This window comes from Micromys minutus, assembly GCF_963924665.1.
Source record: "Micromys minutus genome assembly, chromosome: 6".
Lineage (NCBI taxonomy): Eukaryota > Metazoa > Chordata > Mammalia > Rodentia > Muridae > Micromys > Micromys minutus.
Genome location: NC_137975.1, coordinates 75241348 through 75256436, shown reverse-complemented (window position 1 = coordinate 75256436; position 15089 = coordinate 75241348). Strand labels below are relative to the sequence as shown.

General features: G+C 46.0%; 2 protein-coding genes across 6 annotated transcripts in view; one reads left to right on the top strand and one right to left on the bottom strand.

The window, feature by feature from the left end:
- The window catches only part of GPLD1 (glycosylphosphatidylinositol specific phospholipase D1), a gene marked incomplete at its 5' end in the record, with an annotated part of 42558 nt that extends 34971 nt beyond the window's left edge, over positions 1-7587 (bottom strand). For both annotated transcript variants that reach the window (XM_080917654.1, XM_080917655.1), the window contains 2 exons: positions 3238-3293; positions 7491-7587. In XM_080917654.1, the coding sequence (XP_080773780.1) occupies positions 3238-3293; positions 7491-7587 (153 nt within the window). The remainder of the gene's footprint in view (positions 1-3237; positions 3294-7490) is intronic.
- Positions 7588-12721: 5134 nt separating this feature from the next.
- ALDH5A1 (aldehyde dehydrogenase 5 family member A1) overlaps positions 12722-15089 on the top strand; it is a 29490-nt gene continuing 27122 nt past the window's right edge. For all 4 annotated transcript variants that reach the window (XM_080918463.1, XM_080918462.1, XM_080918461.1 and 1 more), the window contains exon 1: positions 12722-13632. In XM_080918463.1, coding sequence (XP_080774589.1) covers positions 13315-13632 — 318 coding nt within the window. In that variant the 5' untranslated portion in view covers positions 12722-13314. The remainder of the gene's footprint in view (positions 13633-15089) is intronic.

The window sequence follows — 15089 nt, the reverse complement described above, 5'->3', positions numbered from 1 at the left end:
GTGTGTCTTTTATCCTGGAATTGAGTGATCAAAGGTGGGGTAGAAGCCCTGACTGAGAGCAAATCATTTCCACGACAGCTTCTGTGATCTGCAAGAGGACGGTGATGGATACAACCCACAGTCAAGTTTGGTGGTGTGAGGACAGTGATGGATACAACCCACAGTCAAGTTTGGTGGTGTGAGGACAGTGATGGATACAACCCACAGTCAAGTTTGGTGGTGTGAGGACAGTGATGGATACAACCCACAGTCAAGTTTGGTGGTGTGAGGACGGTGATGGATACAACCCACAGTCAAGTTTGATGGTGTGAGGACAGTGATGGATACAACCCACAGTCAAGTTTGGTGGTGTGAATCTTTTCTTCTTTTAAAAAAATAAATATTTATTATTATTATCCATGTGTGATGCGTAGTATGTGTGTGTACCTGTGTGGATAAATGTGTGGGGGTCAGAGGGCAGCTCTCAAGAACTATTCCCTCCATCCCTGTGGGTTCTGGGGCTTGAACTCAGGTCAAAGACCTTGGTCTTTACCCACTGAGACATGTCACCAGCCAGATAGTGGGACTTCTGTCATTAAAACAAAATCATAAATAACAAGTCTGAGAGACAGTTCAGTGGTTAAGAGCACTTGTTGCTATTCTAAAGGACCAGAGTTCAATTCCCAATATGCACATTAGGGAGTTCAGAATTGCCTATGACTCCAGCTCCAGGAGATGGGACACTTTCTTATAGCCTCTACAGGCACATGCTCACATACGGTACACACACACACACACACACACACACACTTAAAAAACATTAGCAGCCTTCATTTCAGGAGCTGGATGTATGTTAAGCCTTTCTTTCATATCAATAGGAAGGGGTGTTATAATAAACCACTATTAGACATAGGCCATTAACAGAAGAGGTAATAGAAGTGTTTCCATCCTCTTCAAATATATTGACCCTTATTAATAGGTTAATAATAAAAGACCAACTTAAGCCTAGAGGAAAACAACCTTTTATGAGACAGGGTCTTTCATACTCTACATTGGCTTTGAGATTAGCATGTGGTAAAGAAAGACCTTCATCTGATCCTTCTGCCTCGGTCTCCCAAAGGCTGGGATGGCAGGCATTAGCACCTGCCCAGCCCAATTCTGCTTACTGACCAAATTGGTAAGGGTGAAAAGGAATATAAAGTAAACTATGAAAGCAAAAACTATCAAATCTGAGTGTTTACCAATTTCATTCAGTAAAATACACAAGTAATCAGAGCTTTTTGCTTTCTGTGTACTGTGAAGTACACATGCATGAATATGGTTCTGGTCCATGCCTTCCTGTCTCACATCTCCCTCCAAAAGTGGAATGCAAAAACTAGAATTCCCCTGCCCCAGGCAGGTCCCGGAAACTCTAACTTAAAAGGAGGGAAGCTTTTTGTCCTGAGTCAGAATGCTCGGCTCTGTCTGATTAGGGAAGGACAGTTGAGCAACCTGAGCATCTCTCGCTGGGCTTCCCCACCCAGGTCAGGAACTTTAAGTCACACTCTGAGGTTGCTTTCCAGCATCCGCCCACACAAGGACACCTCCATAGAATTCCAGAGGACAAAGCTACAGTTTAGGGACAGCTGGGCACAAGGAAGTCTGCAGGAATGCAAACAACAACTCATCTGAGACAGAGAGATGACAACGCCTCCCCACGACAGATAAATAAATGTAATGTTAAGATGATTTAAGGAGCTCACTGCGGAACCCAGAGGATGTCAAGCCCCAATTCAGTGAAGAGGAAATGCTTGTACTCATGACCTTTCCAGAACTTGCTGCATGTCTGTCTGTCTATCTGCCCTTCTTTTTATATCTAGCTATGTGTATTTTCTGAAGCAAGACTGTGTTAAGTCTGTTGACTCTGCAGTACATTAGTATAGGTGTACCCTAATGTGTCTATGTATATGACAGTGTTGTGCATATGGCCCGATATGAAGGTCAGAGAGCAACATTCGGAAGTAGGTTTTTCCCCTTCCACTGTCTGGGTTCTAGGGATAACTCAGGCTGGTAGGCTCAGCAGCAAGTACCTTTACCTGTTGAGCTACCTCATCAGAACAGTGGGCTGAGTTGGTTGTGCTGACACAAAAGATTGCCAACTACTGTTACCAACGTCAGTTTTTAAGACTCATCATTACCACATAATGTCATATATCATATGAATTTAGTGGTATAGTATTAGCAGCAGTATACAACTAGGAACAATTCGTAGGAACACAGTGGGTTAAAGCGATGTAAGGATGGGTCCATGTGACACATCACATAGTTCTACAGGTGGGAGGAGACACAGAATTAGCACATTTCCTCATGTAGACCCCTGGCTCCTGAGTTCAAGCAGAGGTTAGAACTCTCATCTATTACACGAATAGCATTGACACATACACACTCACATACACTCACACATACTCACACACGCATACACACACTCACACACACACACTCATACACACACACACTCACACACATACTCACACACATACACACTCACACACACATACATACACTCACACACACTCACACACATACACACATACACACACACTCACACATACTCATACACATACACATACACACATACACACACATACACACACTCACACACACATACACACTCACACACATACACACTCTCTCACACACATACACACACTCACACACATACTCATACACATACACACTCATACACACACACACACACACACACACACGCATTCACACACACACTCAAAGAGAGAGAAAGAGACTCCCTGCTCCTCCTGATGATAAAGATGTATACAACAAATAGTTATAAAAAAGTAGAAAATAAGTGATTTTTCTCAAATCTTATTTTGTCCAACCTCTATAAGAACAAAAAAAAAAAAAATCACTTACAAAGTATTTCAAAGGCCAGGGATAAAGCTATTGCCTAAAAAGGCACAAGGCCATGGGTTCTACAACAAATATTGCAAAAAGCAAAGAAAGAACATGTTCTCAAATTATAAATTATATTATTTAAATATTTGAGTTCTAAAATATTTTACATCTACATGGATAGACATAAATATTTGTATACATATAATGTCTGCGTGGTGCTGGGCATGTGTGTGTTCTAACCACAGTGTTTAGGTTTATAAAGATGTAGGTACAACTCTTAGGGTTCATTTAAGGATCTGTCTAGACGGCTGCTCAACACTCACAGAGGAAAATGTAAATACAATCAACAGAGACCCAGCTCCCCACCTTTTTGTAGTTAACGTGTCCATCTTGAAGCTGCAGAAACTCCAGAGCCCTGTGTCCTAAAAGAAATGAATTCCATGTGAGCTAATTCAACTGTATTTGCCAGACATCATTTTTTAAAAAGATTTCTTTTAACTTCATGTGTCAGTGTATCTGCACGTGTATATGTGTGTAAGTGCGGTTACCCATGGAGGCCAGAAGAGGCCACAGGATTTCTTGGAGCTGGAGTGATACACAGTTTCGAGCCACCCAATGTGGGTGCTTAGAAGTGAACTTGGTTCCTCTGTGAAAACATGAAGCAGTTTTACCTGCTGAGCCATCTCTCTAGCCTGTAGAGATATTTTTTTAATCACATTTTTTAGTTGCAAACTATGGAGAAAACGGGATAAAAAGTAAGACCGCACTCACTTAAGGTTTTCTTTGAGCAGAACTGGTGTTTAACACAGGTCTCTCTGTAGCCTGGTAGGAATGGAAGTTTGCAGACCAGGCTGGCCTTGAACTCCCAGAGCTCCATCTGTCTCCTCAGAAGCATTAGGATTAAAGGCATGTTACATCATGTCCAGCTTAGGCATGGTTTTAATTTGTTATTAGAATACAAATCAAATTTGTATGGCGATTTAAAATTTCTGCTTAACTATGACCTTGGGCAGGTTACCTAACACTGTAGACCTCAGCTCCCTCCTCTGTGAAACGAAAGCAAAATGCTACCTTTTAGGTTGGCTGAAAGAACCTCAGAAAGCAAATATTGAGTGAGGACACAGGGGCAGTCATGTGGGGGGAACTTAGGAAACAGAAACTGTCCTGGCATCTGCCTCAGAGCTGGGTAGACAAACCTAAACACAAGACCACAAAGGCCCCAAAGCACGGCTGACCAATGATGCCCAAGTGTGTTTCATCACTGAGATGCTGTGGAGGGACAATTCTCTCAGAAAGCTGTGTGTGTGCTCCACCCACACACAGACGTGCAGAGGTCCAGCCTGAATCTCAGCCTAAGTGGGAAGGCTGACAGTCCTTGAAACTCACACTGAGCAGTAACACCTATTTCTGTTCTGAATCATATTCTTTTTTTAAAGATCCAGTTTAAGGTATACAGAAGTTCTTTCTGCTTATGTACATGTCTATGCACCGCATGTATACAGTGCCTTCAGAGAACACTGGAGCCCTGGAGTTACAGACATTACCTAGCTGTCACGTGGGTGTGCTCAGAATCAACCCCGGGTCCTCTGGAAATCAGTGGGTTCTCTTAGCTTCTAAAACATCTCTCTAGCCCTGAATCATAGTCTTTTTTAAATTAAAAAAAAAAAAAACAAAGTCATTCCTCTACTGTATACGTTGATACCCTAACAATGAAGTCACGAAACACGCGAATCATCCAGATTCGGGAACCCAGTGTCTCCTAACACAAAGCATTGGATGAAGACAATTCTAAAACTGGTTTGACCTAAGTACCAGTCTTCCAGTCAGGCCCACGTAAGAAACCAGAAAACAAACGAGCCGCGTCATCTAGGTTATTAGCAAATACCAGGTGGAATTCAAGTTGCCTTCCAAATGAAAATCTTAGAATTGGGGCAGACCCCAGTTCATGCAGGTAAACATAGGTTTAAAAAGAAAAGGTTTCACTCTGGAACTTAAGCTGGACTGAAACTCACAGTCCTCCTGCTTTTGTCTTCCCATTGCTGGGACTATGGCTATAAGCCACCACACCCTGATACGGTATTTTTAAATGCCTACGAGGACTTACCTATCCATTAGGAACTAACACAGAAACTCTAAGGATTTTTGTTTACTCCCAGATTAAAAAAAAAAAAAAAACACAGAAAAAAATATTTACATGTGTTCTCCTTGGGCTTTTATCATTTTAGCTTAAAGTTAGAAAGATCCTTAAGGATTCATTACGTTATGCCCCCCCCACGGCCCCCAGCTTAATGAAGCACACAGGCATGGTGAGTTTCTCAGAACCACACACCTAGTTTACAGCAGGAGTAACAGTTGAGGTCTGTGTCCCTTTCCCTTTGTTTCCTGACTCTTTCAGTAGTAAATGTTTGACTCACTGTCAAGACACGGAGTTCTAGGCCAGACCACCCACCAGGAAGACCTGGGCCAGGACCAAGGCTCTTTGTATCTTTTTACCCTGGTAACTATGATCTTAGGATCCTGCCTACCAGGGCTCAGAATCTACATCTACATTACTTTGGTAACTTTTCCTATTACATCTATCTGTAACTTTGTCCCTCTTCGTAACTGAGGGAGGTGGCTGAACTGTAAAACAGTATTGTCTTTACTGAAATAAAAGAAAGCCCAGGGCTGGAGAGATGGCTCAGCCGTAAAGAGCACTGACTGCACTTCGAGAGGTCCTGAGTTCAGTTCCCAGCAAACACATGGCAGCTCACAACCATCTGTAATGAGATCTGATGCCCTCTTCTGGTGTGTCTGACAGCTACAGTGTACTTATATAAAATAAATAAATAAATCCTTTAAAAAAATAAAAAGAAAGAAAAGAAAGACCAGAATATTAAATATACCTAAATTTGACATTAAAATCACTGTAGAATGTGCTGTTATTTTGATTGTATGATGAAATGCTTTACATTCTCCACACATTAAAAGAAAAAAAAGTCACAAATATATAAGAACCAAATCCCTTCCTTAGAAGAGACCTACCACATATGCTTAAGATAGTAACTATGTAAAGTAATAAGTACTTTAATCAGCTCAGCAACATAGTAGTTTATTTTGGTCAGTTATACCTTAACTAGAAAAGGTAAGTTTAAAAAGCTTCCCCCCTTTTCACTATCTAAATGCACTATCTATATCCTGGTTTTATTTCTGTTGCTGAAACAAACACTACGACCAAAAGCAACTTAGGGGGGAAAGATTTTACTGGCTTACACCTCCCATAGTCCTTGATTGAGGGAAACCGGGGCAGTAACTTAAGGCAGGAACCTGGAGGCAGGAACTGAAGCAGAGACCACGGAGTAACACTGCTTCCTGGCTTCTCACTCATGCTTGCTCAGCCTGCTTTTGTATACATCCGGACGTCTCCTGCTCACAGTGAACTGAGCCTCCTCCATCCATCTTAAGTTAAAGAAATGTCCACAGACTCGTCTATAGGCTCAGCTGATGGAGGTGGTTCCTCAGTTGAGATTCCCTCTTCCCAGATTTGTCTAGTTGACAAAAACTAACCAGCACAATCGAGGTAACTCTGCCGCTGCTCCTAAGGTCAGGCACACTGGAGTGTGTGGCCTCCTCATAACTCCTATGATGCTAAGCTGGACTCCTGTAATGGTAACAACCACTCAGCCCCACTGGTTGCCTTCCCTCCCCGAAGCCAAGCATCCCAGGACCAATGGGTAGCACTTAACCCGTGGGAAATAATTTAGGTCAGTGATGGAAATTAAGGTGACCTTAAAGCTCAAAGGATGTGTCATACCCATAAGTGCCACTAACAGCTGCTCACTCCCAGGCCAAGATCTACCCAGCAAAGTCCTTCCTTGGAAGTGTAAGAGCAACAAGATCAATGTCACACTCCTGCCGCAGGCATCCACCTTCCTTCTCTTAGTTCAGTGGCTTTCTTCCGTCCCTCGCTGTCCCCTGTGAGGAACACCCAGCGGCCTCACACACGGGAACAGAAAGAGCCTCAGCTCTTTCACAGATCTACCCCCACACCAAGCCCACCTGCCATTCCTAGCCCTGGACATTTCCAATCTTCCTCTCTCCTCTCCACTATCAGGGCACTTCCCAAAGGAGGAAGAATTCTGTCACTATGTGGGATTGATTCTCAATCTCTTTCTTAAGCTTCTTGGTGGATTCTTGTTCTTGCAACAACAGCAAGAGGAACGGCAAGATGGCTCAGTGGTTAGGGGTACATATTGCTCTTCACAGGGACATAATTTGATCACAAGCACCCATATTGGGTCGTTCATACTTGTCTGCAACTTTAGCTCCCAGGCAACCTGACTTCCAAGGGCACCTGCACTCATGTGTATAAACTTACACACACGCCAAATAATAATAATAATAATAACAATAATAATAATTTAAAACTAACACACGAAGGGGTCAGGAATGGGCGTAGAACTCACATAATCTCAGCACTCAGGAGAGAAAGGGTGGAAGATCACCTCAACTTTGAGGCCAGCCTGCTCTACATAGTGACCTCCAAGGCAGCAAGAACTGTATCAGGAGATCCTGTATGTAAAACAGACACACACACACACACACACACACACACACACACACACAGAGCCAGTACTTACCTATTTCTACATGTGTTGAGAGACCACAAGATGAACCTCTAGAGCAGAAAAAAGGCAGCAGGAGCATCAGGCCAGACCACAGCCTGCCTACAGACATGTTGTCATTCGTCCTCAGCTGCTCTGCTAACGTGGGGACAGTGTAACTGTAGCCAAACTATGACTCCAAAATCCAGGCACAGACTCCGTGTGTTCCCTCTACACAGGTCACTGACACAGGAAACCAAGCCCAGCCTCGTTTCAAAATAGGGCTGTTTTCCAATGAAATCAACGGATCACCCACTGTTTAGCTTTTCCAGAACAGCAAACAAACTGTCCACCTGGGAGGGAAGAGAGAGCAATCTGCTGAGATCTAATAGCCTTTGGCTGGAGGCACTTGATCATCCCACCCGGATTTTCCCCCAACACACAATTGGCTCGGCAAATCAAAGTTCGCTTCAACTTGCTTTCCAAATGAGACACTCACCTGTACCAGTTGATGGTCACTCTGATTTTACCTCCCTGTATACAAGCAGCATCTCCGATATCCTCTCCTTACACTTATCAGAGTTTCCTCATCCTCCCAAGCTCCAAGTGCATGCTGGGAAAGCTTTTATGGTGATCACCTAGAACCGGCTTCTCTTTTTGTTATTTGGCAACAGATACCGACAGTTCAGCATGTTACACAACCCCAGCCACTCCTGGCCTTCTATTCTGGCTCTTCCAACAGGACTTACCCGAGATGTGTTGCAAGGAAGGATTCCTGCAGCCCAAAGATGCTGACTGCACCTGGAAGGTGGAGGCAGGAAGCTGATTAAGGCGAAGAGGCAAGGGTCTGGAAAATGCCGGGCTCAGGAAGGACTCATCGCAAGTTAGCCAATCAGAAACAGGCAGTCCAGGGGAAACAACCCAGGTCACCCGTGGACTTAAATGGTGGTGAGCTGAACACCCAAATGGTGCGCTGTCGGTGCTCAAAGCAGCAGGGTGCTCCCACAAGGCGGGGAGGAAACAGTATTCATCCTTGGGCTAGGCAAGGGGAAGGGATGAATGAACAAAAGACAGGATAATTTGAGCAGGCTGTCTGCCAGGCAGGAGTTTGTTACGTAATCTTCACTCGGCCCCATTCAAACCCGAAGACTTGGCTTCTGAAGTTCTCTCTACCTAAGGGCACTGGTCCTGACACTTCGGACTGCCTTTAAGCCACAGGCTACAAATTTTGGGGGTCTGTTCATAGGATAGTGGGGTGTTTATAAACTTACATCACGTTGCTTGCTTTCAGATTTTGTCAATGGGATCTCTTGTGTGCCAGAATAGCTCTGACCTTATGATGGAGCCAAGGACGACCTGAAATTCCAAATTTTCCCGCGTGTACCTCCCAGTGTTGGGACTGTAGGTGTGAGCCCTGCGTACCTGAACAGACTAACTTTTTGTTAATGAGGAAATTCGAATATGAACCTAGGATTTTTGTTCTCTATGAAGAACAAAATAATCTGCCCAATGAATTGACTGCCTCACCCTCCAGACACTCAGCTGAAGTGGGAAACCACTGTCCCTTCGACCAATATGCTCTCTGTGTGTGGTGCCCCCCCACCCCCGCTCTGCCTGCAGAAGTCTGAGCTGGCCCTCCTCACACTCTGAGCCACCTAAAATCTGCAATAAGGCAACAGCGATGATAAACTAGGACTTGAGTAAACCTAAGAGCACCCAAGAGTAGCCAGTCGATAACACAAAATTGGGTGTGACTGTATATACGATAGTCTCAGAACTCTAGAGGCTGAGAATGAATGACTGATGGAAGTTTGAGGCTAGCCTGGACTACACTGAGACTTTTTCTTGAAAATGACAGCAGGGCTGGCAAGATGGCTCAGTGGGTGAAGGTGCTTTCGGCAAAACCTGGTGACCTGAGTTTAATCCCCAGAGTCCACATGATGGAAGGAGAGGGCTGATTCTCCAGCCACACATACAAGTAAATAAATATAGTAAAAAGCTTAAAACAACAACCACAAGATAGAAGACTGTCAAGGATCAACAGGAGAAAATCCTGCCTAAAAGAGCTATCTAGGCAGATATAAGAAAACCAAGCCACATAAAACACCAGAGAAGGAAAGGGGTTCCATTACTAACCAAGCCTAGTTGTGAATTCCTTACATAGTTTATACATTCAAAGATTAGAATGACCATTTGTTAATACAGAAGGAGGAGGAGGAGGAGGAGGAGGAGGAGAAGAAGGAATTCCTTACGTAGTGCCATGTGATGGTTATGTGATACGGTTGCTGTTTTTGAGCAATGCTGGGGAAATGGCTTGCTCATTAAATCACAAGCGAGGACAGAGTTCCCACCCTACCCATCATTTGAAACTCCAGGGCTGGGAAGGCACAGGCAATCAGATTCCTGAAGTTCATTGGCCAGCCAGTCTAAGCGAATCGGGGAGCCAGGTTTGGTGAAAGACCATCTCAGAGAGAAAATGGAAGAAAGTGATTGAGAAAGATCCCTGGTGTTGACCTCTGACCTCTATACAGGTCCATGCCTCCCCTGCCTATGAAAACATTTTTTTCCTACCGATATCCCCCTTGCTAATGCAGGCCTTTGTTATAAAGAGTGTGATTCCATCTTCTGAAATGCAACACAAGTCGAGAAGCAAGTGTGCAGGTATTCTGGGATCGGGTGAGGATGTGTGCTTCATCTGCTGACCAAGGCTGCTGGCTTCAGTCTGAGTGGCCTTGTGCAGGTTGTTAAAAGATGCTGCCGCTTCTCTGTGATTCCGAGGTAATTCCCACCTGTGGGTCACTGTGTCTATCGGATGAGTCAATACACAATGCATTTTAAATGGAGATTAGTATAGCGCAAGAGCTCTATTCCTTCACAATGATCATCTAGAAGAAAACTTCCCCACCCAAAAGATTCACCATGGACTGCTATTATTTTCCTTGTGGGTTCTTGTTAAGTTTGGTTTTTGTGGTTATAGGGGATCAAATCCAGGGCTTCCTTCATTTTACACAAGTGCTCTAACACTGAGCTATATCCAAACCCATTTATTGATTTATTTCCTATCGCTAAAAATATTTCGCATTCAGGTTTAGCCAGTATAATTTCTAAAAATTTAGATATGGATATAAAGCAAAACCAGATGAAGCCATTGAAATGAAAGCAAGTCTCCACATGCAGGTAAATGATGAAGTTACAATGTTTTTGTGTAAAGCCGCTGTAGTCGAGGCAGTCCTCAAACCACCCATGTAGCTCAGTGATGCCTTGACTTATTTTTTAAGAGAGAGAGAGAGAGAGAGAGAGAGAGAGAGAGAGAGAGAGAGAGAGTATGCAGACTCACCTGTGGAAGTGAGAGGTATACTCACACACACACACACACACACACACACACACACCTTCTTGAGGCAGGGTCTCTCTTCATGTTTCTGCGTCTCAGAGTACCCCAGGCTAACCAGTGCTTCCAAGCGATTCATCTGTCTCCGCCTCCGACACTGCCCCAGGACTGGTGGAACCACAGGTATGGCTGCCACATCCACATGTTTACATGGGTTCTGCAGATTGAACTCGGGTCGTTGGGCTTGTAAGGCAAGCACTCTTACCCACGGGGCCATCTTCCCAGCCTTCCCTTGAATGTTCCATCTCTTTGTCCCTATGCTGGGAATGCAGACCTGAGGCCCCCAAGCCCAACTTTAGATAAAATTTTAGTGATCAGGATAAAGCACCTCATGTCTCTGGTAGTCTTCCATGTCACTGTCTTACAGGACCGTGACAACAGCTGGGGAAGAGGGTGGACAAATCCAGAGAGTGGGCGTTTAGGGAGAAGAACAACTCACCAGGTAAAGGTGCTTCCTGCCAAGACTGACCACACAATAGAAGGAAAAATATCAATCCTGGCAAGCCTCCACTTCTTCACATAAACAGATAAGCTTTAAAAGCCAGGTCCTGGAAACTGATGGTAGCCAGGAACACAAGGAGAAAAGAAAAGGCTCCTGTCTCCCGGCTGCATTTCTCCTACGGGTCCTAGTGAGTATATCCATCTGAGATCTGGGAGTCACCGGGGAAATAAGATAGGAGACTGGAGTTTCTACTCCAAACGGGGGCTTGCTGGAGAGAGAGAATCAGTGTAGGAAGTTTTGGGTACCACTTAATGAACTCCTCAGACTATAGGGGCAGTTGCCTTGGGGATCTTCTTCCTTCACCACTGCATCGGTGTGAAGATTAATAGTAAGATTATACCTAAATTGTGTGTTTAGGGTTTGGGAGGTCTGTGGGGTTTTTTCCCACCTTCAAGGGGATAAACAGTGTAAGTGGTACCGAGCTTAGGTGCTGCTCCTAGGGCGCATGGTAGGCAACCCCACTGGAAAGCAGATTAGTCCATAGTGGCTCATGGGAATACTCTCAGACTGACACCACGGGTCCACTGAGTTCAAGGCCAGCCTGGGCTACATAGTGCGTTGACGCTGGCTTTAGTTACCAAATGAGATGTTGTTTTCTTTTATTTCTGTTTTTTTGTTTGTTTGTTTGGTTGGTTGGTTGTTTTTGTTTTGTTTTGTTTTTGAGTCTGAATCTCTCAACTTTAAAAAAAACAGAAAGAAAAGATAAAGAGGGGAGAAGGAAAAAGGAGGAGGGAGAGGGGAAGAGAGAGAGACAGTGAATTCTAGATTGGATTCCGAGACTCAGGGCTGATTTCGCTGATTTCGCGTTTGGAGACTGCAGTCATTGAGACCATATCTGAAGGAATGCCCAGAGAACATAGAATGGTTTATTAGCAGAGCGCCCCCTACAGGCAGCAGGCGTCCAGGCCAGCTGTGATAGCCAGGAAAGCCACCGTGGCCCTCCTTATCTTGACCCCTTCTCTCCCCAATTCCCTCAATAAAATACAGGGCAAAGTCGTGAGCACACACAGCGCACACGTATGCACACCAACCTGCGCACACAATTAAATTCCTGCTGTTGAGACTTCTTCCAGAAGTGACTGGCACAGGACTGGGAGGCTCTGACTCAGCAGAAGACAAAACCAACAATTAAAAGTACATCCGAGGCATTTTGCAAATACAATATTCTAACTGGGGCATGTTGTGCTTGCCCGTAGTCTCAGAACTCTGGGAAGGAAGACTGGGAGATGCAGGTCATCCTAGGCTACACAGTAACGTATTTTCTCAATATAATAATAGTAACAACAACAACAGCAGCATTTGACTCCACACATTCTGAGCACAAACCTGCCATTTCTTTTATTTAAATTAGAACTTAGGGTTTCTTTCTGCTGCAGTTTGGGGCCCAGATGTAACAGGAGGAAGAAAATGCTATGTTCAATCCTCACCACACTGTACTCAGGAGCGCTATGCTGTGTATTCATGAAGGCGATGTGCAGAAAAGCTTGCAAGCGACAGACTCCTGAGCCACACTTCACCCCTCACTGAACAGTGATCCCCAATCCCATTGCTCAGTAGCTGTAGCATATGAAACCGTGATTTTGGCCTTGGTGACATCTCCAGAACGAGAGAGCGCAGATTGCTGGGGCTGGGGAACTGGGGAACAGAAAGTGCTCCTGTCACACAGTTAAAGCCTGAGAAATGACAGGTGAGAATCCGACGATGAGAAAGGTGACTTATGTGCACAAACCCATCTGGCTGGGAGTCTTTCCATTCGCAGGCCCTGGAGAAGGGCGCGCAGGGAGCACAGACCAGTTCAGGATCTCCGCGCAGCTCCAGGAGCCCAGAGGGCGCTGTGTCCCTGCGCGTCCCCGCCGCGCCGCGCGTCCCTGCGCGTTCCCGCCGCTGCGCTCCGGCTTCCCCGCGACCCCTGAGCTCCTGCGGCTCACTTGCCTGTCCCTTGCGGGTGTCACCGCCACCTCCGGGCCATGGCGACCTGCTTTCTGCTGCGGAGCTTCTGGGCCGCGCGTCCCGCGCTGCCGCCTCGGGGCCGACTCTGCCCGGAGCCCGCAGGAGCCCAGCGGCGCTCCTATGCCCGCGGCCCCGCTGGTCTCCACGCCGACCTGCTCCGCGGGGACAGCTTCGTGGGCGGCCGCTGGCTCCCAGCCCCCGCCACCTTCCCGGTGTACGACCCGGCCACCGGCGCCGAGCTGGGCGCCGTGGCCGACTGCGGGGTACCCGAGGCCCGCGCTGCGGTGCGCGTGGCCTACGATGCCTTCTGCAGCTGGAAAGGGGTCTCGGTCAAGGTGAGAGCGCGTCAGGGGCAGGATCCCGGCCTAGGGGGAGGCAGAGAAGCGCAAAGTGAAACCAACCTTGACACCTCCATCTCACTTCCTCCCGGCACTCGGGACCAAAAGCAAGAGCAAACAAAAAGAGATAAATAAGTTTGGAGCATGGGGCCCTGCACGGGATCAGATCTTCTTTCAGGAGTTCATGATAAAAGCCAGCTGAGTAATGTCAGCCAGCATGTCTGAGATTGTGTGTGTGTGTGTGTGTGTGTGTCTGAGTGTGTGTGTGTGTATGTGTGTCTGTGTGTGTGTGTCTGAGTGTGTGTGTGTCTGAGTGTGTGTGTGTGTGTGTCTGAGTGTGTGTGTGTGCTCGCGAGCTCCCCGTATGTATATTTGCACATGCATGTTGCACGTGGAGGCTGTGTGTGTAGGGGTTGTGTCAAGGACAATGAGAAAGGGCATGTGAGCTTTGTTCAGAAGAGGGCAAAGTCTAGGAGCAATCTCTGATTTCAGGTCTGAACTTACTAACAGAGATGGCTGGACAGTGGAGGATATAGATGATAAGGACCATCTATATTATTTCTTTCTTCTTTATTTATGATAGCACCCCTGCAGCCAGCCCTGTGAAATCTTCATGTCCTCTGAGAAGATAGCTTCTGCCTCATGGTGGAGGTGTAAGCACCAGGGTCTTTACAGCGACCCACCTGCACATAGTTACTGGAGATGCCTGGAATACAAAGTCAAGAAAAAGGTTGGGGGAGGCTGGAGAATGGCTCTGCCTTTAAGGTGTACTTGCTGCTCTTGCAGAGTTTCGGGGTTCAGTTCTCAGCTCTCTCGTGGCAACTCTCAACAGTCTACAACTCCAGTTCCAGGGGATTGCTGAACATACACATGCAGGCAAGCGCTCATAGGCATAAAATAAAAAGAAATAAGTCTTAAGAAAAACCCAGCTCCTCATAGAGCTCACATGATGTTTTGGAGATCCAACTGCAAGTAGTAAACCGAAGGGAAGTGTGCTGGAGCTGATGAATAATGTGGGGGCCAAAGACAGATGCAGGCCCAGAGGTCAGAGGTCAGAGGTCAAAGGGCAAGGTGGCCATTTGGGTGGCTTAAAGTGATAGAATTTCGTCTTCCAGCAATTCCTGAGGCCAGAAGTCAGAGGCTGTGCTGGCTGAGTTCTGTGTAAACTTGACATACGCTTATGTCATCAGAGAGGAGGGAACCTCTGTAAGATTGGAATATAGGGGTGCCTGTAAGACATTTTCTCAATTATTGATCAGCCCGTTGTGGGTGGCACCATCCCTTGTCTGAACATCCTGGGTTCTATAAGAAAGCAGACTGAGCAAACTATTGAGGAGCAAGCCAGTCAGCAGCATCCCTCCGTGGCCTCTGCATCAGCTCCTGCCTCCAGGTTCCTGCCTGAGTTCCTGTCCTGGCTTCCTTCCGTGATAAACAGTGTTGTGGAAGTGTAAGCC